Source organism: Dreissena polymorpha, chromosome 15, assembly GCF_020536995.1.
Source record: "Dreissena polymorpha isolate Duluth1 chromosome 15, UMN_Dpol_1.0, whole genome shotgun sequence".
NCBI classification, from domain to species: Eukaryota; Metazoa; Mollusca; class Bivalvia; order Myida; family Dreissenidae; genus Dreissena; species Dreissena polymorpha.
Genome location: NC_068369.1, coordinates 45,065,049 through 45,092,617, shown reverse-complemented (window position 1 = coordinate 45,092,617; position 27,569 = coordinate 45,065,049). Strand labels below are relative to the sequence as shown.

At 35.9% G+C, this 27,569-nt stretch overlaps 1 protein-coding gene across 2 annotated transcripts in view; it reads right to left on the bottom strand.

The window, feature by feature from the left end:
- Nucleotides 1-27,569, bottom strand: part of LOC127859842 (rho guanine nucleotide exchange factor 12-like) — a 206,812-nt gene that overhangs the window by 103,075 nt on the left and 76,168 nt on the right. The window contains exons 8-13 of one of the 2 annotated variants that reach the window (XM_052397366.1): nt 24,339-24,356; nt 21,887-21,967; nt 19,910-20,062; nt 18,079-18,126; nt 16,475-16,666; nt 155-268 (exon numbers count right to left, since the gene is read on the bottom strand). In XM_052397366.1, the coding sequence (XP_052253326.1) occupies nt 155-268; nt 16,475-16,666; nt 18,079-18,126; nt 19,910-20,062; nt 21,887-21,967; nt 24,339-24,356 (606 nt within the window). The remainder of the gene's footprint in view (nt 1-154; nt 269-16,474; nt 16,667-18,078; nt 18,127-19,909; nt 20,063-21,886; nt 21,968-24,338; nt 24,357-27,569) is intronic. The other variant, XM_052397367.1, reaches the window with a different exon arrangement.

Genomic DNA, 27,569 nt, shown 5'->3' with positions numbered 1-27,569 from the left:
TTAGCAGAAAGTGTTGTCCCTGATTAGCAGAAAGTGTGGTCCCTGATTAGCCTGTTGTGAATGCATTAAACCTGGTTTTCCCAGAGCAAGGCTAATTTAACCTTAACATAAAGCCCAGAGCCCTTTAATGGGAAGCTGTCATAGCAAGTCCTACCTCCTCCTGATCGGGGTCAGTGTTCAGACTGTTCACAGGGGTGGGGGAGGATCTGGGACTGGTTCCTGTCGAGTCTGTGCCCAGGTCTGATACCGTGTGTGGCACCGACGCAGTCTGAAATGAAATGTTGGAAAACCATGAAATGTTGTCCACGCTTGGTACAACTTGTATTTTTGGGACATTCCAATCGGTTAATTTAATCAGTAAGGGGGTATTTCCTTGAAAAGTAGACCATCTCGAGATCTGGGGGTCCATGGTCTGATCCCCACTCAGGGTCTACTCATAAGTTCTGGTTCTACCCAAGATTTGGATTCAAGCCTATCACCAAAAGGCTAATGCTTTCCATGAATCAAAGCTGAAATAAAGGTGGAAAGATGGACAGTCAGATGTATCATCACACAGAGGGTTAACCTATTGCCTCCTTCTGTTACATCTATAAGGGACTAATAATAATAATCTTATTGATACTAGTGTTACCATGTAATCATTCACACGAACTTGCGACCCAACACTTATACCAGACAATAATTTTACCATACTCAATCCCCCACTTAATCCATTAACATGAATGCACATATAGCAATTATATAAATAACAATTTTATCAATACACAAGTAGGAAGCATATCATTACATCACTAACAATAATATAAACACACTTCTTGCAATTTGTTAATAGGCATGTTCCTTTAAAACAACTTAAACATTAATCTAAAATAAAAAAAATGTTTACAAATTCACTTTCGCTTTTCATACATGTTACAGAGAGTAATTCATCAAACTTGTTTTTCATTTTGATTCACAACCAAATCTGCATGCGTACAATTATTTACATGAAATTCTTTCATATTAATCTTCAAAAGCATGCCCTTAAACCAACTGTGTCACTAACTTGCTACATTAGTAAAAACAAACTGTTACAAAAACATTTTTTCACATGCAATGGCGCACCTGAAATTCAAGTCCTTCACAAACCTACAAGGAACAAAACTGCACACCCTAAATTTATAAACATGGATTTTGATATCAGTGTGTACACATCCTTACAAAATCAAGAAAGTCAACAATAGCTACGATATAAAATGAATACTTAAGTAAATGTGTTAAAGGGGTACTACAGATTGAAAAATTGAAAAATATGTGCTGAATGGGATATCTTTATAATTTCTGTTTATCAACAATTCATTAAATGCCAATTAGACATTTTCTTTTTAAAACAGTATGTTAAGGAGGAAAACCTTATGATTCTGCTTTTAAAATCATTTGGGTTAAGGGGATTGTACACTTTCTGTTTTACAAAAGTGTGTTCAAAACAAACTACAGGTCTTTGCTTGGAAAATCTTCTAAACTAAAAGCCTACTACAAATTTCCTCTTTTCAAAACCATAGATGCACTTGAATTCTGAAAATTTGCAAGAAACCAATTTTGAAATGTATTATCTTTGCAATAATGCAACTGTTTCTGTCTGGGTAAATGCTATTGATGCTTTCACGTGCATGTTTTGTTTACTATAATATTAAATAATGCACAAAACTACATTACACAAAGATAAGCACATTGTTCTTAGAGAATTCCCCACACATATAAATTATTTAAATTTCAAGACATTTAGTACAGTTGCAGTTAAACATTTTTACAAATTTTCAAGGTTTTTAAACATTAAACAAAGTTGAAGCATAATTATGTAATCTTGGCCCTTAGTATCCAGTCTAAATCCATAAAAATGTCATGTCAACCACCGTAAATAAAATATATTACTTTTATAAAAGAAAGAAGCAGATAATTGGACAATAATGTTTATAATATTAGAATTAATTAGAATGAAAATTATTACACCTAATCATTTGAATTTATTTTCCGTCTAGTCTGTGTATTAAAAACAATGAATCTGTATTTTTGTTAAACCTTGAAGCAATTATAGAAAATGACACTTCTTGTATCAATTGAATATTCTTAACATAAAATTAGAATAATAGTAATCATCATCATCATCATCATCATCATCATCATCATCATCATCATCATCATCATCATCATCATCATCATCATTATTATTATCATTACCAAAACCTGTCGCACAATAGATATTTTCCTTACAACACTATTTTGTTGGGGGTAACTCAGCCACAAAGTCGACTGTTACACACTAATGTTAACATCCAAAGACAATAAAAATCCACGAATTTAAATTCCAACTAATATGCCCAATTTTAAAAATCCATGAAACTTCATGTCAATAACATGCAATTAACGCACAATACAAAAGCTATCAATACATGATTGTTTCTGTAAATTACACTATCTACCAATACAAGATAGTTTCTTCCAATTTCACAAGCTATCAATACAAGATGGTTTCAACACACTTAAGACTTTGTACAAGGAAATTTTTGGACTGACTAATCATTACCTTGAACAAGTGTCAAATTATTTCATGTTCTATGTAAAAGGTTAAATACCAGTAAATAGTCATTCCAGCTAATATGGCAAGCAATTGTATCTTTAATGATATGAAGTTCTCTGACAATTTATAAGTGACCAGATCATTCAGTTTGAGCAAACAGAAAGTCACAGGACAAAGTCACTTGGAGGATCGCAAATTTTATCAAACAAACACACCCACCCACAAACAAGATACTCAACTCAAACGGGCGTACTAAGTGCATACACAGTCATTGGGACCATGCTCTGTGAACAGGGGGTTTCATGAATGCAGACTTCACAGGCTTATCTGGGACAACACTTTACACACATGCATTAAACCCCTTTTCATAGAGCACAGCCCAATTATTTATTTCCATTATATCTAAATAATATCACCTGATCACTGCAACCAAAATTGTTATAATTTGCAACAAATGCAAACATCTGGGACTGAATAATTTTAAAATGAGTGTGAACATATCAATGAGCTGGTGACAATACCCCAACAGGACCAAACTTGGTTAACTTGATATCTTACATTCCTCATAAACAATGATATTGTACCCACTAGTACATGTTTAGCTGTTATCCAAAGCTTTCCCAATGTAATCAAGACGAAAATTAAGCTTAAAGTGACTGATGTTCACAAACCCTCTCTTTATGGAGTTTGTCACCATACAAGGACTTCCCCCTGGAATTTAGCATGCGTAGCAGGGACCCTGCAATGGGGGTTGGTGCATAAGGAAATTTATGCAGAAGGGAGTGCCCCCTTTCCGGTGTCTATTTTTAAAAAAAAATGTACAGGTACTTTATTAGTGTAATCAGAGGTACAGATTAGGTGCGTATTTGCGAAAATACCCAATGTTAAATTGCCGACTACGCATAGAAAACAAACCTCTGCGTACCGAAACCCACTTGGAATTGCCGATTACGCATATCTTATTTTTCCTCTGCGTAACGAGTACATCTGTCCCGGAAATACCCGGGTCCTAAATACCCGGATTCTTTCCTCTTCGTCCAAGCGCTTTCAGTATAACCTTCAGCACAGTAATTTGTACGGAAGAAAGGGTCTATGTAACAGTGATATTCTTTCACATTTTCTCATCTGAGTCCTGGGACTTGAGAACTTGCAAATCTTTGATTAAAATTGAAAGAATGAGTCCAAATATTAAACGATATTATTTTTTGAGAAATTTCAATGCATTTTTGGCACTCACATAATTCGAAACTTTGCATCCCCAGAGGTTTTTGTGAGTCCAGGACGCAGGACTCGCAGGTAAAAAAATCACTGATGTAACTACGTGTAATTGTTGTGAAAATGTCGAAACTGCGAGACCGTAAAAACGGAAACATCGTATCCCAGGCACAAACAAAACTTAATTTTAAGTTATTTAACCGCGAGTAACACAAAATCAGAAGCGGAAAATATAGTGAAAGTACTTCTTGACGATATTGTGTCGGAGGCAAGCGCTGATAGTGCTTACATTGTAAGAAAACTGGTGGAAAAATTCGTCGAACTTTTTTTAATCAAGACTGAATATTATGGATACATCTACATAATTACACAAGATCTCTGAAACTAATCAATTAAGAGTGGAACTTCAACCAGATCATTCAGGTAAGCAATTGAGAATTTAAGACAATGAAAATACCCAATTTAAATACAAAAATACCCAATTGTCAATTTAAGTAGTGGGTACTTTTTTTGTACCCAATTGAAAATAAAAGTACCCAATTGAACTCAAAAGTAGCGGGTATTTACCCAATTACTCAGAAAAGTTATCTGGAGCTCTGAGTGTAATTATTAATGCTTCCCAGTCAGGGCTCATGCACAGAAAGGACATAAAGCAGTTCAGCTAAATGCTTATCACTCCAAAACTGTTACACTGTACCTTTCAAATAATTAAGCTATTGCCAGATATACAATCTTGTACAATTAGTATGCACATTATTAACGCCCATAATGCTTGTGATATTGACCCATTTATGCCTAGCCTCTAGAAAACAGGCCTTGGCAAACAGCGTAGACCCAGATGAGACGTCGCATGATGATGCGGCGTCTCATCAGGGTCTGCGCTGTTTGCTTAAAGGAATTTCTGTAAGAAATATTCTAAATATAGAAATAAAAATACTAGACATCCCTAATTTTGGAAATAAATTGATCCAATTTAGAAGGATGGGAGAGTCCACTAGGAATAAATGGGCTAATGATTTTCATACTTCCTTGTTGCAATATTACAACATAATGCCCAGAATGTATTGACATTACATTTATGTTTATTCTGAAAGGTCAACAAAATCTTGAAAAGAAGGGAAATTAATAAACTTGTTTAAGAATACATCAGATTACAGCAGTGTAATTTATGCAAAAACTGTCAAGGATAATTTATATGCCAAGGAAATAATTTCAACATGCTATATGGTGAAATGCATGAATACTATTTATTTATCTGCAAATTCAATGTCAAATAAAATATAAGGCATATTTGGCCAAGGCTTGCAAACAAAACCCAAGTTATTTGAATTATGTAAATAAAAATCATAATAAATTTATTTTTAAACTTTATATTTTTTTATATTTTTTTAATAGTTGAAATTAGCCTCTATAAGCCTTAACCCCTTCCAACTCAGAAGCAGAATGGAAATGGCTATATTCGGCCAGCATAAAACTGGAAAAGCCTGCAAGTTACTTGCAGGCTGTACAGGTTTTATGCTGTTTGCTGCTCATCGGTATCTTGGTAATGAAGCCTTTAAAACTTGAATCAAGTAAGAGGGGTATATAATATAATTTGATTTTCTAAGAGATTTCAAACATGTAAGGTGCGTCACTGGGTGGTAGAGCATTAAAAGACATTAACTTGTAAATTGACATTCTGACACTTGCCTTAACAAAGTTGTCCAATTTTCAGACAACCTTTATACTTTTTCTTAACACTTGTGTGGTTGTCCTTTAACTCCCTGGCAAGCTAGAATCACCTGGGTTGTGCTTAATGGTTACCTTGGCATGTCCATATCTGGCCACTGGATGTTCTAACAGACCCTATGTAAACACTTTCACTATGGATAGTAGGCCTAATGGCGGATATTATCAACACAGGGGGGAGGGGTAGGTGACAGAGATCAACTAAATGACAAGAAAAGTCGTAAAACCTCAATCATCATTTCTGTACGTTTGTATTCCGGAGTTTATGAGATCCCTTCCAATCCAGAGGCTACATGATGTGTGTACCCGGAGTGTGCACAAACACTCCTAACTAATTAACCTGTTTATGATTAGCATCTAGAAAAAAAACACCTTGGCAAACAGCGTAAATCCAGATGAGACGCCGCATGATGTGGCGTCTCATCAGGGTCTTCGCTATTTGCTTAAAGGAATTTCTGTAAGAAATATTCTAAATATAGAAATAAATATACTAGACATCCCTCATTTTGGAAATAAATTGATCCAATCAGAAGGATGGGAAGCATAAATGGGTTAACTTACTAAACCCACACAAGATCACTAGGTACACATTATGAAATTATAGCTGCAATTTCCAGCTTTTTCGTTGTTACTAAAAGTTTTTTCAATTTCAGTGTGGTCTCGTGTTGTGGGAGGAAGCCGGAGTACCCGCAGGAAACCCAACCAGTCCTGTAATGTGACCACCAACCAAACTCACATGCTGCCGGGAACAGGATTGAACCCGGGTTGCCTAGATGAGAAGCGAGTGAACCAAACACTGCACTTGCCAGTCAGCCAATCATCATTTCTTAATTGCATAGGGACACCCATACCATCACAAAACTTATGTATGGTTAACTGTATTCAATAGGCCTGTCATATGTTAGTTAGAACTGTATTTGTAAGAGTTTTAATGTAGCTGCATTTGTTTTGTGGGAAAGCAGCGCTTAATGAATGTCAGTAAGTGTTTTCCCAGATAAGCCTGTGCAGACAGGGACAACACTTTCCTCTTAAATAGATTTTTTCCAAAGACATGAAGGCTAATAGGGACAACACTTTCCTCTTAAATATATTTTTCCCAAAGACATGAAGGCTAATAGGGACAACACTTTTCTCTTAAATATATTTATCCCAAAGATATGAAGGCTAATAGGGACAACACTTTCCTCTTAAATAGATTTTTCCCAAAGACATGAAGGCTAATAGGGACAACACTTTCCTCTTAAATAGATTTTTCCCAAAGACATGAAGGCTAATAGGGACAACACTTTCCTCATAAATAGATTTATCCCAAAGACATGAAGGCTAATAGGGACAACACTTTCCTCTTAAATAGATTTTTCCCAAAGACATGAAGGCTAATAGGGACAACACTTTCCTCTTAAATAGATTTATCCCAAAGACATGAAATCTAATCAGGGACAACACTTTCCTCTTAAATAGATTTATCCCAAAGACATGAAGGCTAATAGGGACAACACTTTCCTCTTAAATATATTTATCCCAAAGACATGAAGGCTAATAGGGACAACACTTTCCTCTTAAATAGATTTTTCCCAAAGACATGAAGGCTAATCAGGGACAACACTTTCCTCTTAAATAGATTTTTCCCAAAGACATGAAGGCTAATAGGGACAACACTTTCCTCTTAAATAGATTTATCCCAAAGACATGAAGGCTAATCAGGGACAACACTTTCCTCTTAAATAGATTTTTCCCAAAGACATGAAGGCTAATAGGGACAACACTTTCCTCTTAAATATATTTATCCCAAAGACATGAAGGCTAATCAGGGACAACACTTTCCTCTTAAATAGATTTTTCCCAAAGACATGAAGGCTAATAGGGACAACACTTTCCTCTTAAGTAGATTTTTCCCAAAGACATGAAGGCTAATCAGGGACAACACTTTCCTCTTAAATAGATTTTTCCCAAAGACATGAAGGCTAATAGGGACAACACTTTCCTCTTAAATAGATTTTTCCCAAAGACATGAAAGCTAATCAGGGACAACACTTTCTTCTTAAATAGATTTTTCCCAAAGACATGAAGGCTAATCAGGGACAACACTTTCCTCTTTAATAGATTTTTCCCAAAGACATGAAGGCTTATCAGGGACATCACTTTCCTCTTAAATAGATTTTTCCCAAAGACATGAAGGCTAATCAGGGACTACACTTTCCTCTTAAATAGATTTTTCCCAAAGACATGAAGGCTAATCAGGGACAACACTTTCCTCTTAAATAGATTTTTTCCAAAGACATGAAGGCTAATCAGGGACAACACTTTTCTCTTAAATATTTTTTTCCCAAAGACATGAAGGCTTATCAGGGACAACACTTTTCTCTTAAATATATTTATCCCAAAGACATGAAGGCTAATAGGGACAACACTTTCCTCTTAAATAGATTTTCCCAAAGACATGAAAGCTAATCAGGGACAACACTTTCCTCTTAAATAGATTTTTCCCAAAGACATGAAGGCTAATAGTGAAAACACTTTCCTTTTAAATAGATTTTTCCCAAAGACATGAAGGCTAATCAGGGACAACATTTATCCTACATGCATTAAGCCTGTTCCCAAGAGTGAGGCTCAGTTGTAACTTGCCTTCTGCTCCTGAGGTTGACCAGACTACCCGGACAAGACCAGACTACCCGGACAGGACCAGACTACCCGGACAAGACCGGACTACCGGGTCAAGACCAGACTACCCAGACAAGACCGGACTACCCGGACAAGACCAGACTACCCGGACAAGACCAGACTACCCGGACAAGACCAGACTACCTGGACAAGACCAGACTACCCGGACAAGACCAGACTACCCTGACAAGACCAGACTACCTGGACAAGACCTGACTACCCGGACAAGACCAGACTACCCAGACAAGACAAGACTACCCTGGACAAGACCAGACTACCCGGACAAGACCAGACTACCAGGACAAGACCAGACTACCCGGACAAGACCAGACTACCCCGACAAGACCAGACTACCCGGACAAGAACAGACTACCCGGACAAGACCTCACTTGTATGATGACCACCTACCAGACTTGTATGCCCCCCGGGTGTGGGTATTCAACCTGAACTGAAACAGTCATGCCAAACTGCGACCGTGGAAATATCACTTCACTATTACTGCGATACACTAATGACAGCGCCAACGGCGTTGAAAGCCTATTTGCAAGATACAGGGAAGTTTCTGCTGAAGTAACAGTTGACTGAATGAAAATCTAAAAGGCAATTTAAAAAATATGTTTTCTTTATAATAAGTTGCTAAAGCAAATAGACTTAAACCATCTAAAATATGGGTATTTCATTAAATGCCAAAACGTTACACAGGACAATCAGCTATAATCACCACACTGCATAATACCAGCCTTACCTTTAATGATAAGCAAATCCCATTTGCAAAAATTAAGCCCTTATCTTCACTATTTAATTCACACAAACTGTCTCTCGACAGGTCAAAAATACCATTTATAGTGAAATTACATTCCAACTGAGTCTCCGGATTTACGATAAGAGAATTACTCTTAAAACTTCTATTTATAAATTATCAAAACAAATACTCCAATCCGCACTTTTCAAAGAACACAAGTTTCATAGGAGGAATTTGTTTCCTGAACTGAAATATTCATCCCAATATGATCTCTTCTCTTCTTCAATTAAACTCCTAATCACAAAGATAATATCTGTAAATGAAATTCACTTTATATTACCGTTCATCATGAATTTAATGTTGGTGATATTCCATATACTATCACTCACGTTAAACACACGTCACAGCTACTTCACCTCAAATATGACCACAGAGCGAATGACATCTTAGGTTACAATTCACCTTCATACTGACTTCAGGCGGATGATATGACTTTTATAATCTAAGCCCAACACAAGATGCATACAAAATCCTTTGATCTGGACTGAATAAACATTTCATCCACTAAAGACTCCTGAACCATGTTATCACCCAACCAATTAACAACCCTACTACCTTATCACACCACCAAGTCTATCCAGCAATACACAGTCTTAGCTCTCTCTATACACTGTTCTATATAAAGTAATATCAATGATTCAGATCAAAATTGGTGTATCTAGTATAACAATATTAACCACAAATGACAGTTTTGCTCGTAACTCCTCTAAAAACGCAGATCAGTCCTTCAGCCTTGACTCTGCGCTGTCAACCAAACCTGTTTGCATACAGGGCTATACTGCCACGGGCTTATTATCGCATGAGAAAGGAAGTTTATACCTGTTTCTATATTTATACCATTTAGTTGTGTGTTTTTTGTGTGCGTGTCCCGGTGTGTCCTACTTACGGAATTCAGGCATAGTTTCATTTCAACTTACAAACAAAATGGCCATCATATTGTAAGGTTGAATAATATAAATAATACATCAAACAGCTATATAAAGAATGCATGTAATAATTATGGTTTCTGATTCAAATGTCACACAAGTATCAATCAAGTTCAGAAAAAGGCCTATCCTATTGCAGTTTTCTAAGAAGTCAAGCGCACTTGCACATTTCACTGACTCACTATAACTACTTAATGATGATAAAGGACAGCCCAATATTTACAATATCTACTGCCCTGATTGTTGTTATTCCCAACTCAGTGAAAACTGATTTTCCTCATGATTTATATGGGGTACAAAAAAAAACAGCATGGCCTATGTTTTATTCAAACTAAGGTGACCTCTGGTCTTTTGTCATGTTGTGAATATTCATGTTAGCAAAATGCATGTAATGGTAACAAGTTGTGAAGAACTTGTGTCATTAGTTGAGTTTCAAATAAGGTCTATTCTGAATATGTGAACTACACCAAGTATCACTGCAAACAAATCATTTAAACTCCAAATATCTTTCATAAACAATGCTTTTATGGAAGGTTGGGGGGGGGGGGGGGGGCTATTAATCTGTCGGCAGTTGTTTTGTACAATGCTGCTCAAATGAAGGTGTCCTATATTACAGACAGTGCCTATGTGATCACACTGCTGTACATGCAACTATGGAGATTAATGGTTCATGAAATTGCAATCATTTTCAACCACATTACTATGCAGAAATTACATAATTACTCAACCATTTCATGATAAATTAACCATTTCGCAATAAATTACATCAATTTTCTTTCAAAACACTAAGAAATCTGAATGAAAACTGCAAGGCGCAATTATCATAGCCAGATATCAACTGATGGGAAAATAATTGGAAATATTATACAAGGACAATTAAGTTTGTTTCACATTTAATATGAGCAGCGCTTAACCCTAAAATTGCATGCTGGGAAATTTGTCGTCTGCTAAAATGTTGTCTGCTGAATTTCTAAAAATAGATTTTTTTTATTTTTTTTTCCACAAAATACAATCAGAATAGCAAACAGTTTGGATCCTGATGAGACGCCACGTTCTGTGGCGTCTCATCTGGATCCAAACTGTTTGCAAAGGCCTTCAAAAATTCGGTTTCAGCACTGAGAGCGTTAATGCATGAGCATTGAGCGTACACAAGATTATCGTTAAGAAGAGAATTCCTTTTTTTTTAACCCTTTACCATTTAGATACGTATTTTGACGCATTTGTAGTCCCTTAGAAAGTTAAATTGAATTTTAGACCTTTCTTACTAGATTCAAGTTTTGAGCCCTCGACTCCAAACCTTAGATACTGATCAGCAGCAAAGAGCATAAAACCTGAACAGACTGCGAGTTACTACATATATTCATATATTACAGATATGTCTAACAACCCCAAAATGTTTGTCTGCAGGACAGATTATGTGATGCCCTTAAAAAAGTGATAGCAGTTTTTTTTTCCACTTTTTGGGAAGATAGCCCATGGCTTTGGAATTGGGAATTTTATCGGCATTTTCTTGAAATTGGGAAAATAAATTCATTAGCCTTTTTTTCCACACAAAAAGTCCACTGATTAGAGAAAGACTAAATTTGATTTAACTCTTTATAATCATTCAAATTAAAAGAAAAAAATCATATAATACTTTGTTAGATGTAATTGTATTAAAATTGAGATAAAATACACAAAAGACTTCTTTCCCAAAAAAAAAAAATTTTTTTTTTTTTTTTGGCAATTGGGAATTTTTTGCCACATTTTGGGGAAAAAGTATACTTTTTGGGATTGGGAACATAGCCGAATTTCGGCTATAAAATCGGGCCAAAAAAAAACCTGGATAGTACACAATCCCACCATAGATATAGCGGAATAAATAAAGTTAACAGTTTCCAGGAAGTTTAATTGTAACTGTAATCTGCTTTAAAAAAACTTTTTTATATCAAGTTACATACACACCCAGTTCAAGTTATTGCGCAATACATGCTTTAGTAGTTATGATTATAATGATGAAGAGGACCACAACTTCTTCTGATGATCTGACACGAGTGAAACTGCAGGCAAAATGTCTACAGATTATGACGATTTCAAACACACAAACACACTACTTTCACAAACGCTATAATTTTCACAAGACAAGACATATTCCTTTTGCAGAAATTCCCAATGTGTTTATTGTTAATCGTAGAAACAATATATTTATTTATCTCTTGAAAATTCAGAGATTATAAACTTAATAAATTAAAGTGTGTGAAAAATACACAGGGTCCATGGCAGACTTGCCATATATTGGACATCACAAAATAACGGATTGTAATATTAATGACCTACAATGTCAAAAAAATAATATCAAAGCCCTGTATCCAACGGGAAAAAACTATTAAATGGCTTTCTCAAACAAAATGCTACCTAGTCCAAGTTAGGCGATTCCACCAATTATTAATGCCAATGTTCAGAACTGCAAAAGGACTCTGTCGACAAGCTGGCAGGCAGATTTTACCTTGCGAATTGTCATTTTGGTACTGAGCCTACGGCGAAGAGACTCGGAGCGCTGAACATAAAACAGAGAGACACCTTCACAAAACATCCACACACGTGAACGAAATGTAGCCTCTTGACAAAAATTCAATTTCTATGTTCACATAAGATTCGTAGTCAAAATATATCAATTTATTAGGCACGTTATTAATCAGTAATCAGTTAATCAGATGCTACTGTATCCTAACCCTTTTTTACCACTTAGATACCATAATTTCCAAGCATTTGTAGTCCCTTAGAAAGTTTAATTCAATTTGAGACCTATCTTACTAGATTCAAGATTAAAAGGTCTCATTTCCAACCCTTAAATACTAATGAGCAGCAAACAGCATAAAACCTGAACAGGCTGTTCTGGGTCTATGCTGTTTGAACATTGCCATTTTCACTTCGCTCCCTCCTGAGAGGGAAAGGGTTAAAGGATGTGCATTTTAAGTTTCCTAGGTCCTTCCTTGCCGGAGGCCCCCAGATGTGAGCATGATAGTGTCCCTGCACTCAAACCTAACTTACCAACTAGACTCACAAAAGTTGGGACTTAATTTTTATTAAAGCTTCGATTTCCAGCTATTTATTTTTCAATGTAAGGTATTCAATGTTGTTGTGGTATTTTGCTCCGGCTGCAAGCCATCTGAGAAAAAAACAACCCCTGTCTTGTGGCCTAAAATGGTGGCCACGCCCAAAAACTGGAGCCCCAAGGTCAGGGTCAAACAACTGGGCCCTGAATTTTCATATGATATGTAACAACCATCAAGATAAAGTTTATGTTTGTAGTTTAGCGTATGCTATTTATAAAATATGAAAACTAAAGAACATACAATTATACTATTAGCTAATGTTATTATTAAAAGATTGAAAATAAGTACATACAATTCTACTAAGATAAAATCCCATTAATGCATGTTGCATTGCACTGCATCACAGGCACCAATAATTGTTCCTAGCCTTTCACATCACAACTTAAACATATTTTTTGTATACCAAGTTACTTAAAAAAATATTGTATACAATCAAATTTTCTACTGCTAAAATTCTTAAAGACTTGGTCTAGTGAAACAATTATCAAATCACAATTAAAAATACATTAACCATTAATAAAATAAATTCTAAAGCGCAATCCTGCAAATAATGCAACCACAAAAATAATCCAACCTCTTCCAATAATGCCATAAAACAGGCATATAAAGATAGTGTTCAATGCTGTTATTCATAACTCCATGCGGCCAAAACCTGCACCAAAATATAAACAATCAATAAATGATGTAACATTATCATTTAACATACATGCACCTGGAAAAAAAGAAAATCTGTTAGTAGTGTGCAAATAAACACAGAGGTTTGATAATTTCAAACTGTTCAAATTGAAATCATAAAACTATTCAACATCAACAACCCCCTGCCAAAAATGGTGACAAAGTGATAGAACACTTAAAAAAACGTGTGTAGTGAAAACTGGTACCAAATGCCTTACTGGTGTTTTAATTTTTTTGGCATTAGTTCGCCGAAATCCTTTAAAACTGGAACTTTTCTTGACTTTCTTTGGTACAGTCATAACCGAGGGTGTAACTGACTGCATTACTGACTGCTCAACTGACTGTGACACCTGAGACCAGCAAATACAGCTGTATTTATAACATATTTCAAAGAGAAAATATAAGGAGCCAGTCACAAAGATCAGACACAAAAATTTAAGCTGTTTAATATCTTTTTCGAGCATAAAAGTTACCCTTTGTACGTGTGAAAAGCACTTTTTTTATTTTTTTTATTTTATTAAATGAAACAAGAAACCGTCGGAGACGGGTGATGCTACCCAAAGTTTTTTTTTGTCACAATATTGCACTATATATTCAGATAAAAGGAAACCTCTTGAGGGCACAGTAGTTGGGGGAACAAGAATTTTTTTTTAGAAAATTTCAAAGGGCCATAACTCTGTGAAAAATCATCCCACCAGAACCCGCTGATAATATGCACATCTCCTCTTGGTAGTGAAGCTTCCCATAAAGTTTCATTGAATTCCGGTCATTAGTTGCTGAGAAATAGCCCGGACAAAAATTGTGCACGGACGGACGGACACACGGACGGACAGACGAAGCGGCGACTATATGCTCCCCCCAAAATAAATTTTGGGGGAGCATAATAAACATTGACAAGTAAACAAACAAGAGTTGTCGCAAGACATTGCACTTGACCATTCATCCACTTTGATAGCATCATGTACATCTCCTATCACGAGATAAAATGACCACAAACAAACATTCATAAGTTCACAAAAGAAATGTGACCCAACCAGGAAATTAGACTTGGAACTTTTGACCAATACTTTAAGTTGAATATGATTAACTTTTAAAGAGGGTATGCATGTAAGCTACCTTCCCAAAAGGTCCAGCACAATATGTCCATCTAAATTCAAAATTAAAGGAAGAAATCATTGTTCAATATAAAGTAACAATGTCCTAATGCAACCCCAAAAAGCCACCTCTAAGAAAATAAAAGCACAAAACCTCCATCCAAACTTAAGATATCAAGCATAAATTCTTTCTATTTTTAGTAACAGTGACCTTGACTTCATCTGCCCTAAATGAAATCCTTTGCTAGATCATCCTGTAACCTACCTACATATACACTAACCGCATATATTTCTTCATCATAACTGAAGTTATTAAGAGCAAATGTCTATTTTTAGCAACAGTGACCTTGACCCCACTGACCCCAATGCAACTACATGCTAGATCTGCATGTCAGCAAGAGATAAGAGTTGCCAGACACACATATACTTTAATTTCCTCAGTACATAAAGTACACTATGGGGCATAATTCTGCTGAATTGCAAGGTTCTAGTAATACGCCTTCTTATGTGACCACGCATAATAATCCCAAAAACGAGTGTAAATATCTGTAGATGTTAAATTTAACCTGAATTTAGACTTGCACTCAAACCAAATCCTGACTTTTAAGTACAAAAGGGAGCATAATCATGCTTTGATGCTAGTAAAATTATAGGCTTTGGTCAGTGAATGTTCCAAAAGAACCTGAACACATAAGCAATGTTTTATTTCAATATCGGATGTTAATACAAAGATATGGAGTATTATAATGCAAACATTTACAAGAATGATCAGTACCAAAATGGACATGACCCAGAGAGCACAAGTGTATAGTTTCAATTGAATACCTGTAGCAGAAACAGTGATATGGAGAAGTTGCACCTTTACCCACATTTTTCAGTACAAAAATGGAAGAATAATCCTGATGAATTTCATGTCAGAGTTAATGAACTTGGTCAGTGACATACCTCACAAAAGAGTGAAGATTCAATTGAATAGTAGAAACAGATGAATGCATTACACAGACATGGATGCTGAAGACAGCACCAGGATTTGGGCGAGTGGTAAAGCTTTGACTATTAGGAGAATAGTTGAGTTAACTTTCTTCTAACATATTTCTGAATGTTATTAATCTTATTCTTATCCAAACCCTCCTCAAAAACACCTTAAAAATAACCATAACTGTTAATATTGTACAACATCAGCCAAAAAAGGCAACACAATGGCACCAAACCAATACAGCTGTCATAGGGATGCACGATAACAGGGCATACACAACGGCAGGGTTGAGTCTTAGCATGTCACTGAACAAAACCATACCAAACAGGCAAGATCATTCAAGCAGGAATAACTGCCCATGGAACACAGTGAAAACTTGTTGGTTCCAGTTAGTGGATACAGTAATGCTGAAAAATCATGAAAATTAATGTTGCTCATTTTGAATCAACCTTCCATGGCTTCGCCAAGACAATTAAATTATTGTTCCAATAGATTTAATCTTTAAGCATTCTTTAACACCATTTTAAGCTATCATATACATAGTGTATTATTTGCCTTGTAATATACTAAAAATCTGTTATCTCTTGCATCAAAAATACTCATCAGATAACAGACAATTACTAGTACTAAATTGTAGTACTATTTTCTATTCACGTTGATCTATACAATTTCCAGACTACATCATTATCATAATTTCACAGCATTCCAAAGAATACGAAAATATTGCTTGAAACAACATGGCTACCTCAGGACTCGACTCAGTGCGTTTATACGTTGGGGCACCAAACATGTACTCAGAAAGAGCATTCTTTCTGGTGGACACGTCTGATTTCGATCGACAGACATTCACGCCCTTTTGCTGTGGCGGTTCTGCTGCACCAAACATTGCCCCTGGAGAAGAGCTGTGTTTCTGGTGCTTCCGTTCCTTGGATGGGGGCTATGGGGACAGAATGGCACGGTAGATAAACAGAGGCACTAAGCTATAGTGTGTAAATGCGTAAGATCTTCAACCCACTGCATGTATTTGGTGAACACTACATTATAATCATGGATCATTCACTGCTGATAGTGCTAAAAAAATATGATCTATTGAACACTAAATCTTTACTTCTGCACAATATGGTACATCAATAAATTTAACATATATTTGTACAATTTCTACCCTCAGTTATTTCATTCAAAAAATATCATATTAACTTTGTCATATTCTATAAGACAAAGAAGACAAGATACATACATACTGTATTCCCTAAATAACGAAAGCAGAAAATACATAAGCAAATTGCTGTAACACTTCTGCTCAAAAGCAAAATTGAAATGGCTATATGCAACAACCAAAAAACCCAGAACAGCCTGCAAGTAACTTGAAGTCTAGGTTTTATGCTGTTTGCTGCTCACTGGTAGATTAGGGGGTTTAAATTAGGCCTTTCAAACTTGAATCTCGTCAGAAAGATCTTTAATTTGATTTGATTTTCTTAGGGACTTCAACCATGTTAAAAAGCATATATGAGCAGGAAATGGTTAAAGCAATGTTGAAGGATTCTGCATAGCACCTTATGATTGTTGAGATACCACAGGTTCATGTTTCAACACTTCAAGTATATATTGTTTACCTTGCTGAAAAGCCAACATAATTTTAGAAAGTATCTAACAAGAATATACAGAATATAAGATTAATGTTTGATTGAGATAAAATGTATTATGTGTCTTCAGGGCTTTTTCTCTTCATTTTAGGAATATGACCTAAACACTTAAAAAAATGGGTTTTTAAGCGTGCATTTACTATAAATTGTGGGGGGGAAATGCAAATTTTCTTTGAAATCATGCAGGTTTCCCCATAATCAAAACTTGCACCTGCTTTGCCATTTCTAAAACAGCTATTTAAGCAATAATTCTTCCAATAATCATGAGTCTAAATGGCCTCTTCCAAATGAGAAGAGAAAAAGCAGTGAAAACATGAAGACCTTACACAGTTACTTCCCCTGAATATTCTCTCTAGACAGATAGGTACATATAGATAGCTAACTCGGTTTTTATTGGTGATCCTTATGCAGAACATATTGAAGATTTATCTCTGTTATTTATGAAGTCATTGGATTATTAATTTGTATTGTTGCTTTTCAAAATTATCTTCACTAAAATATGTAAATGTTACCTGCTAAAGTTTGCATTCATATAACAACAAATATTCAATTCATACACAATCACAACAGAAAACTGCAATTAATCCAAGGATTCCAAATAGCTAACCCTATGTTCTTATTTGGTCTACATTGGTTTTTATTTGTCAAGGGAGATAATCATAAACCAACTAAGTTCCCTAATTGAAAGCTGTTAATCCTAACTTACCCCAATGGGAGCGGAATAATCTACCTCATCCACATTTATGGACGGCATCTGGAAGACAAAAAAAACCACTGAAGTAAGAGGATGATGTACTGGTAATTTTTGTGATTTAAAATAAAATCTAGCTAAGAAAAAAAGAGCTGGAATACGGTAAACAAATCTTCTCTGATAAATCTTAAAATGTACTTAAATTCCTCATTTAGAAATAACTTTATTGTGATACTTAAACATAAGCTTGGTAAAAAAGTGAGTAATATCCCACAATTAGTCAGATAATTTCATTGTGTGGATCATTTGAGCATCAAAAGTGCCTTGAACAACAAGACTATTGTCAAGCAATATAAGTCCCCTACCGGCTCCACCATTGTCAGAAATTCCACCATTTTCAGATTTTTAAAAATATATATTTGTTGCCATAGCAACCATAATTTTTTATGTAGGAACAAAATGAAATGACGTGCATAATGTCCATATTGCCATCTATCCATGTATCAAGTTTCATGAAAAAATATTAAGAACTTAAAAAGTTATCGCAGGATCCAGAAAACCACCATTTCAGCAGTTTTTCTAGTCTATTTGTTGCCATAGCAACCATAATTTTTATGTAGGAACAAAATGAAATTACGTGCATAATGTCCATATTGACATCTATCCATGTTCCAAGTTTCATGAAAAAATATTAAGAACTTTTAAAGTTATCGCAGGATCCAGAAAAGTGTGACAGACAGACAGACAGACTGACTGACAGACGGAGCGCAAACCATAAGTCCCCTCCGGTGAAACCAGTAGGGGACTAACTAGTCCTTATGGAGATGACACATTTTCAGTTTGATCGCTTGTGAAATTTTGAAGTAGTTTCCTCCGCAAAATCAATACATGTTATGCTAACTGACCCACCGACAAACACAGCAGTTCACACAGTGACTCAAATACACTCCTCTCAAACTATGTTTAAGAGATCAAATAAAACCCCTCTCAAACTATGTTTCAAACTCAAATACACCGCTCTCAAACTATGTATCAAACTCAAATACACCCTCTCAAACTGTTTTAGAGCTCAAATAAAACCCCTTTCAAACTATTTTTCAAACTCAAATACACCCCTCTCAAACTATGTTTCAGAGCTCAAATACACCCCTCTCAAACTATGTTTCAGAGCTCAAATAAACCCCTCTAAAACTATGTTTCAGAGCTCAAATAAACCCTCTAAAACTATGTTTCAAAGCTCAAATACACCCCTCTAAAACTATGTTTCAGAGCTCAAATACTCCTCTCTCAAACTATGTTTCAGAGCTCAAATACACCCCTCTCAAACTATGTTTCAGAGCTCAAATAAACACCTCTATAACTATGTTTCAGAGCTCAAATAAACCCCTCTAAAACTATGTTTCAGAGCTCAAATAAACCCCTCTAAAACAATGTTTCAGAGCTCAAATAAACCCCTCTAAAACTATGTTTCTGAGCTCAAATACTTGCCCACTTAAAATACCTTATTGAGGGTATATGTATCCAGATATCAACCACAAAACCCCCAAGTTGAGTGTCTCTATGTCACCAAATACATTGTGCACCTGTGTCTCTATGTCCCCCCTCCCCACATACAATTTGTGGCTGTGTGTCTCTATGTCACCAAATACATTGTGCAGCTGTGTGTCTCTATGTCCCCCCACAAACATTGTGCAGCTGTGTGTCTCTATGTCCCCCCACAAACATTGTGCAGCTGTGTGTCTCTATGTCCCCCCACAAACATTGTGCAGCTGTGTGTCTCTATGTCCCCCCCCCCCCCACAAACATTGTGCAGCTGTGTGTCTTTATGTCCCCCCCTACCACATACATTGTGCAGCTGTGTGTCTCGATTTCCCAGGTTCTCAAGTCCAGGCAGGTTCTTTATCTGAGCCTCAAGTATCCGTAGCGTCCTCTCCTTCTCAGAAAGCTGCGTCTGGAGTTTGGGATCACCGGGATTCGCTTTGCAGGACTTGCGCAGCTTCTGAAATGGGTCCAAAGGGAAACTTTCTAAGCATCCATGAAGTTTCTTATATCGCTAAATAGAATCCCCTGACAGCCTTACTGTTCACTAAGAACAGGACTGGTGGGGTGCATTATACTGTAATACCTATATTTGTGGATTTTTGTGGGTCCCCTCAAGAACAAAATCAAAGGTCCAACAATTGTTGAAGTCAAAATTTTATATCAGATATTATAACAAAAATTTAAAGAATTCAACATCAAATAAAAATACCACATTTAATGCATCCATTAAATTTTATGACAACGGAAATAAATGAATCTTCAGTTATAAGAATAAAGATATTGAGAAATATTAGCCTTGCGGAAGGGAAAGAAATACCACTGTAGTAAGAGGATTATGTACTTGTAACTTTTCCGATTTATAGTAGAATCTCACATTTATGGATAGACAGACGGAGGGACTAAGGGTACGTCCCTTTTGGTGAAGCAATAAAAGGTATTCACAAATAAATCTCACGTACTTGAATTCATCATCTCCCCTTGACCTTATAGTAATACTTACAGATTAGCTTTGCTAAAAAATATTACAAATGACCCCACATTGCTTTTGCTTCTGAAATTGGTAAAAACAAGAATCGTTGAAAACGAAGGAAGCTCCCCTTATGTTTGCTATGAGAAACTGTGACCAAAGTGTGACCTTAAGAAAATCTATTATTAGCTCAGTGACCTTGACCTTCACCCCAGTGACCTCAAACCTCATCGAAAGGTAGAGGTCCATGCAAGGTATGTAAGAGATCTGTAAAATATTGAAGGCGCTATGAGAAGCTGTAACAAAAGTGTGACGGAAGCAAGTAAGGAAGGACAAACTGGCAACTATCTGCTCCTCGAAAATGTTCTATGATGTTCCATATATCGCCAACTTAATCCCCTTTGGGTAAACCCTTTTTGCTAAGCAGAGGTTTAGTTAATTCCTAACTATTTAGGCTCGATTTCATCAAAGTCCTAATGCTTATTATACATACTTGAGTCCGTTTCCCAGGTAGAACCAGTAATTGGGAGTCTTTATGGGAGATCTAAAAAACGCTCCAAAAGTGGAGATAGAACCCATGACCTCCAGGTCAATAGGCGGACACCATATCCAATACATCAAGCAGGGGATTGCGGATGTGTTTACTTATTACAGTAACAATTATTTGCTTTCTTTATATATACCACTATAAGAATAATAACATTCATCATGCATTAATGAAGCTTTAGAGCAAAATAACGCTCAAATAGGATTTACATTGGGCATACATGCATTGTTTTTAAGTAAAACATCAAGCTTATTTATGCTCGATTGGACGTTGTCGGCTCGGGTACTACTTACATGTACCCCGGGTACATTTAAGTATACTTACATTTACCCCGGGAACGGTAAATATACTAAAACCTACTCGGCCGATATTAGACTGTACCCGAGTTTAATTCCCGCAAAAAATCAAATGTCGTAAAACGCGCTACCGATTATAGTCATTACGAAACAAACTTCCATTTTAAAAAAACCTTCATCAACATGCTATTTGAATATGAGTTTCGATCATATAGAGGCCATTAAATAAAAAATTGACATAAATATAAACATGTTTTTTTTTAAGCCGACAACGACTTATTTAGCGTTAAAATTCCTGGGTACGTTTAAGTGTATTTACCGCACCCGGAGTACATGTAAGCTTACTTAAGTAGTACCCGAGCCGACAATGACCAATCGAGCCTTATTTAAGGTGTGTGCGTTTCTTACGGACCATATGAAATAGAGAAAACACTGTACATCTCAACTACTAAGTAATGGAGAATTTCTTACATCGTATTCATCCTGAACTGTTTCATACATGGCACGTATTGTCCGAGCTTTCTGTTGCTGTAAATCTTTCTCTTTCTCTGCCTGAAAACAGAAAATACAAACATTTTAGAGATTTTTTTTCAAAAATCTTAAGCTTGGTCATGGTCCATATACTCATTTGAGCCATGTTCTGGGAAGACTGGGCTTCATTAAGGATATGTGTAAAGTGTTGTCCCAGATAAGCCTGTCCAGTACAGACTGCGTGGACTGCACAGGAAGATCTGGGACAACCTTTTGTGCACATGGATTAATAATATTTTTCCCAGAACAAGGCATATTAAGTAATTTTCTTTACCATTCAACAAGTGCATATGTACGTAATGGTCGAAAGATAAAACCCATACATGTACAAGTTTAACTGTATCCATTAGGCCAGGGGGGATGAACCTGTATAAAATCAGTATGAAATCATGGCCCACCAAAATTCCAGAAATATCCCTCCAATTTCTCCGGGTATATTGAATCAGCATAAAACATACTGAGACTGTACAGATAATTTGATACGTTTCAAAGGTCTCTGTGCTTCTGCTTCTGTTTCTGTGTAGGTAGAGGAACTTTCGTATTACATCAAAATCGTACGCACTTTACTTTTCGTCATTTGTGGAACATGAATTAACTATTTGCATGACTAATTACACGTTTATAATATATGGTATATCATTGTGTGTCTGAGAAGTCACATCACCCATCAGCATGGTCCACTTGTAATACCATTGTAAGCATGCTATCTGAGAAGTCACATCACCCATCAGCATGGTCCACTTGTAATACCATTGTAAGCATGCTATCTAAATATAAAATCAACATCGAATGACGTTGTTTATTGTTGAAACTGTCATTGTTTAGGGCATTTTTGGGCATTCTAAACATTCCCATCATGAACGTTTTATCCCTCTGAAATGCTAAATGTGCATTTAAGAATTTAAATGCATGTGAATAACAATCATTTAAAATACCAGTACAAAGGGGAGAGTAAGCCTTAGCCCTTCACTTCAAATAACCTGCTGCACACAATTTTGTTATGCTTTCACAATATACGAATGGTTATAGCCACTTGAAAATTTCTAGTGATGTTATACTGACATGAACTGCCTCAGTTCAAACAAACCTTGAGCTTAATGAATAATGAATGTATTCCTGTTTCAAGGCCAACCTTATTTATCTACATTTTTGAAAGCCTCTTTCCCATATTTTTTCTTTCAAGCATGGCACTTATCGCTTAGAAGCAAAGTGAAAATGACTATGTGCAAACAGAATGAAACCAGGACAGCCTGCAAGTAACTCGCAGTCTGTTCAGGTTTTATGCTGTTTGTTGCTCATCAGTATCTAAGGTTTGGAGATGAAGTGGTAGAGGGTTATTTCAATGTTAATCATAATAACACCAAAGATTAACCCGTTAAAGCCAAGTGGACTCTTGCATACTTTAAATTGGATCAATTTATTTCCAAAATTAGGGATGTCTAGTATATTTTTATCTATATTTAGAATATTTCTTACAGAAATTCCTTTAAGCAAACAGCGCAGACCCTGATGAGACGCTGCATCATTTGGCGTCTCATCTAGGTCTACGCTGTTTGCAAAGGCCTTTTTTCTAGATGCTAGGCATAAATGGATTAATGTTAGACTCGCTCTGTGGTAAAACTGGGCTTAAGGATTGAGTGTAGAGTGTTGTTTCATATAAGCCTGCCCAGCCTGCACAGGCTTATCAGGAATGAAACTTACCGCCTCAACTGGATTTTCGCTGAAATGACTTCCATACCATAAAAGTGGACAGTGTAGTCCCTGACAATGCCGAAGTAATGGAATGCATTATAGTGAACCAGTGACATGCGTTATATTTTATTAAAATATAATTATCTTCATTTATAAGATTTGTGTTGTTCTGTACAGAAAGTCAGCATTTATTATAAAGTATTTCCTTCTTAAATTTATAAATGGAAAGTTTTTAGCAATTCCTGTTATCTTAACAATTCAGTGACAAGAAAACTCTATTAGCAATGTACGTTCTCAAAAAAGTATTGAATCCATTCCACATACAGATTATGATTTTGAATTTGATATAATTGTTACATGCATATGAAGATCATTATACAAAGAATATTGTGCATTCATAATATTATAATTATATTTGGTTAATTGGTCATTATTATGTTATCACAATGCCATCACAAAGAAATGCTATAATAAGCATTAGATTAAATTATGTTCCAATCACAGCTTTAACACAGTATATATTATAAAGTGTATATCGCATATACGAATAGAAATACATTTCTATTAGACAAACATAGAAAGACCAACAAAAAACAATAACTATGGTTACAAAACAGAGTTTCAAGAACCATTTACAAAAGTTCATAGATCATAAAAGCTTGAAGTCTCTGGTACACTCAAAGTTACAAATAGAACTTACACGAATATGATACTTTCGCTGAAACAGATATTTATCATAGTGTGCATGGATAATTATAATATTTTTCCCACCTGAGTTTGTTGCAAAATAAAACCACTGTAAGGTGTACAAACCATACAAAGAATTAAATCATTATTGTATAAATTATAGAATGAGCTAAATAATGAGTGTACAGATCACGAATGAGTTTAACAATTAGTGCAAAGTACTATCACAATCACTGTATCCATCATACAAATTTCATCAATTCTCTGCAACTATTCACAAAACAAAATTCTCTGCCCATAATTTGTTGCTGTTTTATCTGAAGCTGATGTTCTTCTTAGTCTCTCTAAACTTACTGTGCATAATCATTGTGTTACAATCAATTATATAGTTACTAGCTTGTTAAACGTGATTTATTAGCAAGACATGTTTATTTTCTGACCTACATTCTGATACTGGTAAAATGTTTGTTTGTTGACAGGTTAGTTAGCTACTTCTTGCAAAGAAGGAAACCCTGAAGCATTGACCTGAGTTCAAGAGTTCAAGGTGCACCAATTGTAAAAGACATGACAAAGAGGACCTAGTTTTTAGTCTATTTGCAACACAAATAGACTTTTGTAATACTGCATTTCAAAATCACAGGGGAAACAGTTGTCGTTTTCCAAGCATTCTCTGATTTTGGGCAGACAAAATAGATATTTAATATAGTATTTCGTTATTCTTGCAATTTTTCACTCAGAAACTTTTTTCTAACATTTTCTTCCAACAACATTGCTTACACCATTTTTAGTGAATTTTTCTAAGACTGTTTTACTTGGAAAAAACGTTCTAAGAAACTAAAACAAATTTCGTTTGTAAAACAATTATGTTATTGGCAAAAGCGAGTGACTAGAAAAATTGGGATTTTATTATTTATTTTTAGAGAATAACCATCTACAAGGCAAACTTAAGAGTTATGTCCCTTGAAAACAAAGGGAGATAATTATATTACTGCTTCATGCGAGGTAGGGGACTTTTATTGCTTGGCAATAGTCTTGTTCTTCATAAAAAAAATCTTTTTGACTGCCTTTTACATTTTCATTCAGACAACTAATCCTTAAACATTTACTTCAGCAGAAATTTCCCTGTATCTTGCAAATAGGCATTCAACGCTATCGGCGGTCTCGTTGATCCCATGCGACCATGATTATATGGCTTTGAAAAGATCGATTTATGCAATTTGGCCAAGTTTAATCAAGACTGGGTATAGATATTGTCAAGATAAACATGGTGATCAAGTTTCATCAGGATCGTGTGATAAGTGTGGTCAAAAGTTTCTATACGCAAGCGACCCAACTGGGCCTAGACATTGTAAAAATAAGCATTCGGACATAGTTTCATCAAGACTGAGTTACAAATATGGTTTCTAAAGTGGTTACAAAGTTTTTTAAGATGTGGCAGGATGCCCTTGTTCAAGAAAGCAGATTACAACTTGATCTAGATATTGACAAGAAATAAATTCCGACCATGTTTTAGCAAGATTGAGTCATACATGTGGCCTCTAGAGGTCACATGATTTTTTTAAGATTTGACATGGTGACCACCATTTTGTAAAGACATGTTATATAGGACATGTTATATATATATATATATATGACATATTACTTTGAAGGATGACCTTGACCTTGCCCTTTCACCACTCAAAATGTGCAGCTCCACGAGATACACATGCATGCCAAATATCAAGTTGCTATCTTCAATATTGAAAAAGTTATGGCCAATGTTAAATTTTTCGGACAGACGGAAAGACGCCATATATTAGACATTTGACCTTGAAGGATGACCTTGACCTCCACTTTTCACCACTCAAAATGTGCAGCTCCAAGAGATGCACTGCATGCATGCCAAATATCAAGTTGCTATCTTCAATATTTAAAAAGTTATGACCATTAAAGTTTTCAGACGGACGGGCAGACTGACATACTGACTGACGGACAGTTCAACTGCTATATGCCACCAGGGGGGCATAAAAATGTGGTCTCTACAACATTAACAAGCTAATTGTGGATGACATACACTCTAAAAGGAAGGACACATGACATAGGGTGATCACATTATCTATTTGTAAATTTGCCTGCGTTATAAACCCATTTATGCCTAGCGTCTAGAAAAAAGATCTTGGCAAACAGCATAGTCCCAGATGAGACGCCGCATAATGCGGTGTCTCATCTGAGTTTGCGCTGTTTGCTTAAAGGAATTTCTGTAAGAAATATTCCAAATATAGAAATAACAAGGGCTGTTTGTAAAACATGCATGCCCCCCATATGGGCTGTCAGTTGTAGTGGAAGCCATTGTGTGAATACTTTTTTGTCACTGTGACCTTGACCTTTGACCTAGTGACCTGAAAATCAATAGGGGTCATCTGCCAGTCATGACAAATTGATCCCATTCAGCTGAATGGGAGAGTCCACTAGGCATAAAAGGGTTAAATTTTTAGCAAAGAAAAATACAATGATATTTGACCTTAAGGATGACCTTGACCTTGACTTTTCATCTCTCAAAATGTGCAGCTCAGTGAGATACACATGCATACCAAATATGAAGTTGCTATCTTCAATATTTCAAAAGGCTTATATGAAACAACCAAGGTTAAAGTTTTTGGACAAACACACATACAATGAATGAAAAATGGGCTGTCAGTTGTAGTGGCAGCCGTTGTGTGAATACGTTTTTTTTCACTGTGACCTTGACCTTTGACCTAGTGACCTGAAAATCAATAGGGGTCATCTGCAAGTCATGATCAATTTACCTATGAAGTTTCATGATCCTAGGCCTAACTATTCTTGAGATATCGTCTGGAAACCATTTTACTATTTCGAGTCACTGTGACCTTGACCTTTGACCTTGTGACCTGAAAATCAATAGGGGTCATCTGCCAGTCATGCTTAATGTACCTATGAAGTTTCATGATCCTAGGCTTAAGCATTCTTGAGTTATCATCCGGAAACCGTTTCACTGTTTTGAGTCACTGTGACCTTGACCTTTGACCTAGTGACCTGAAAATCAATAGGGGTCATCTGCGAGTCACGATCAATGAACCTGTGAAGTTTCATGATCCTAGGCCTAAGCTTTCTTGAGTTATCATCCGGAAACCATCTGATGGACGGACCGACGGACAGACTGACCCGCCGACGGACCGACCAACCGACATGTGCAAAACAATATACCCCCTCTTCTTCGAAGGGGGGCATAAATATACTAGACATC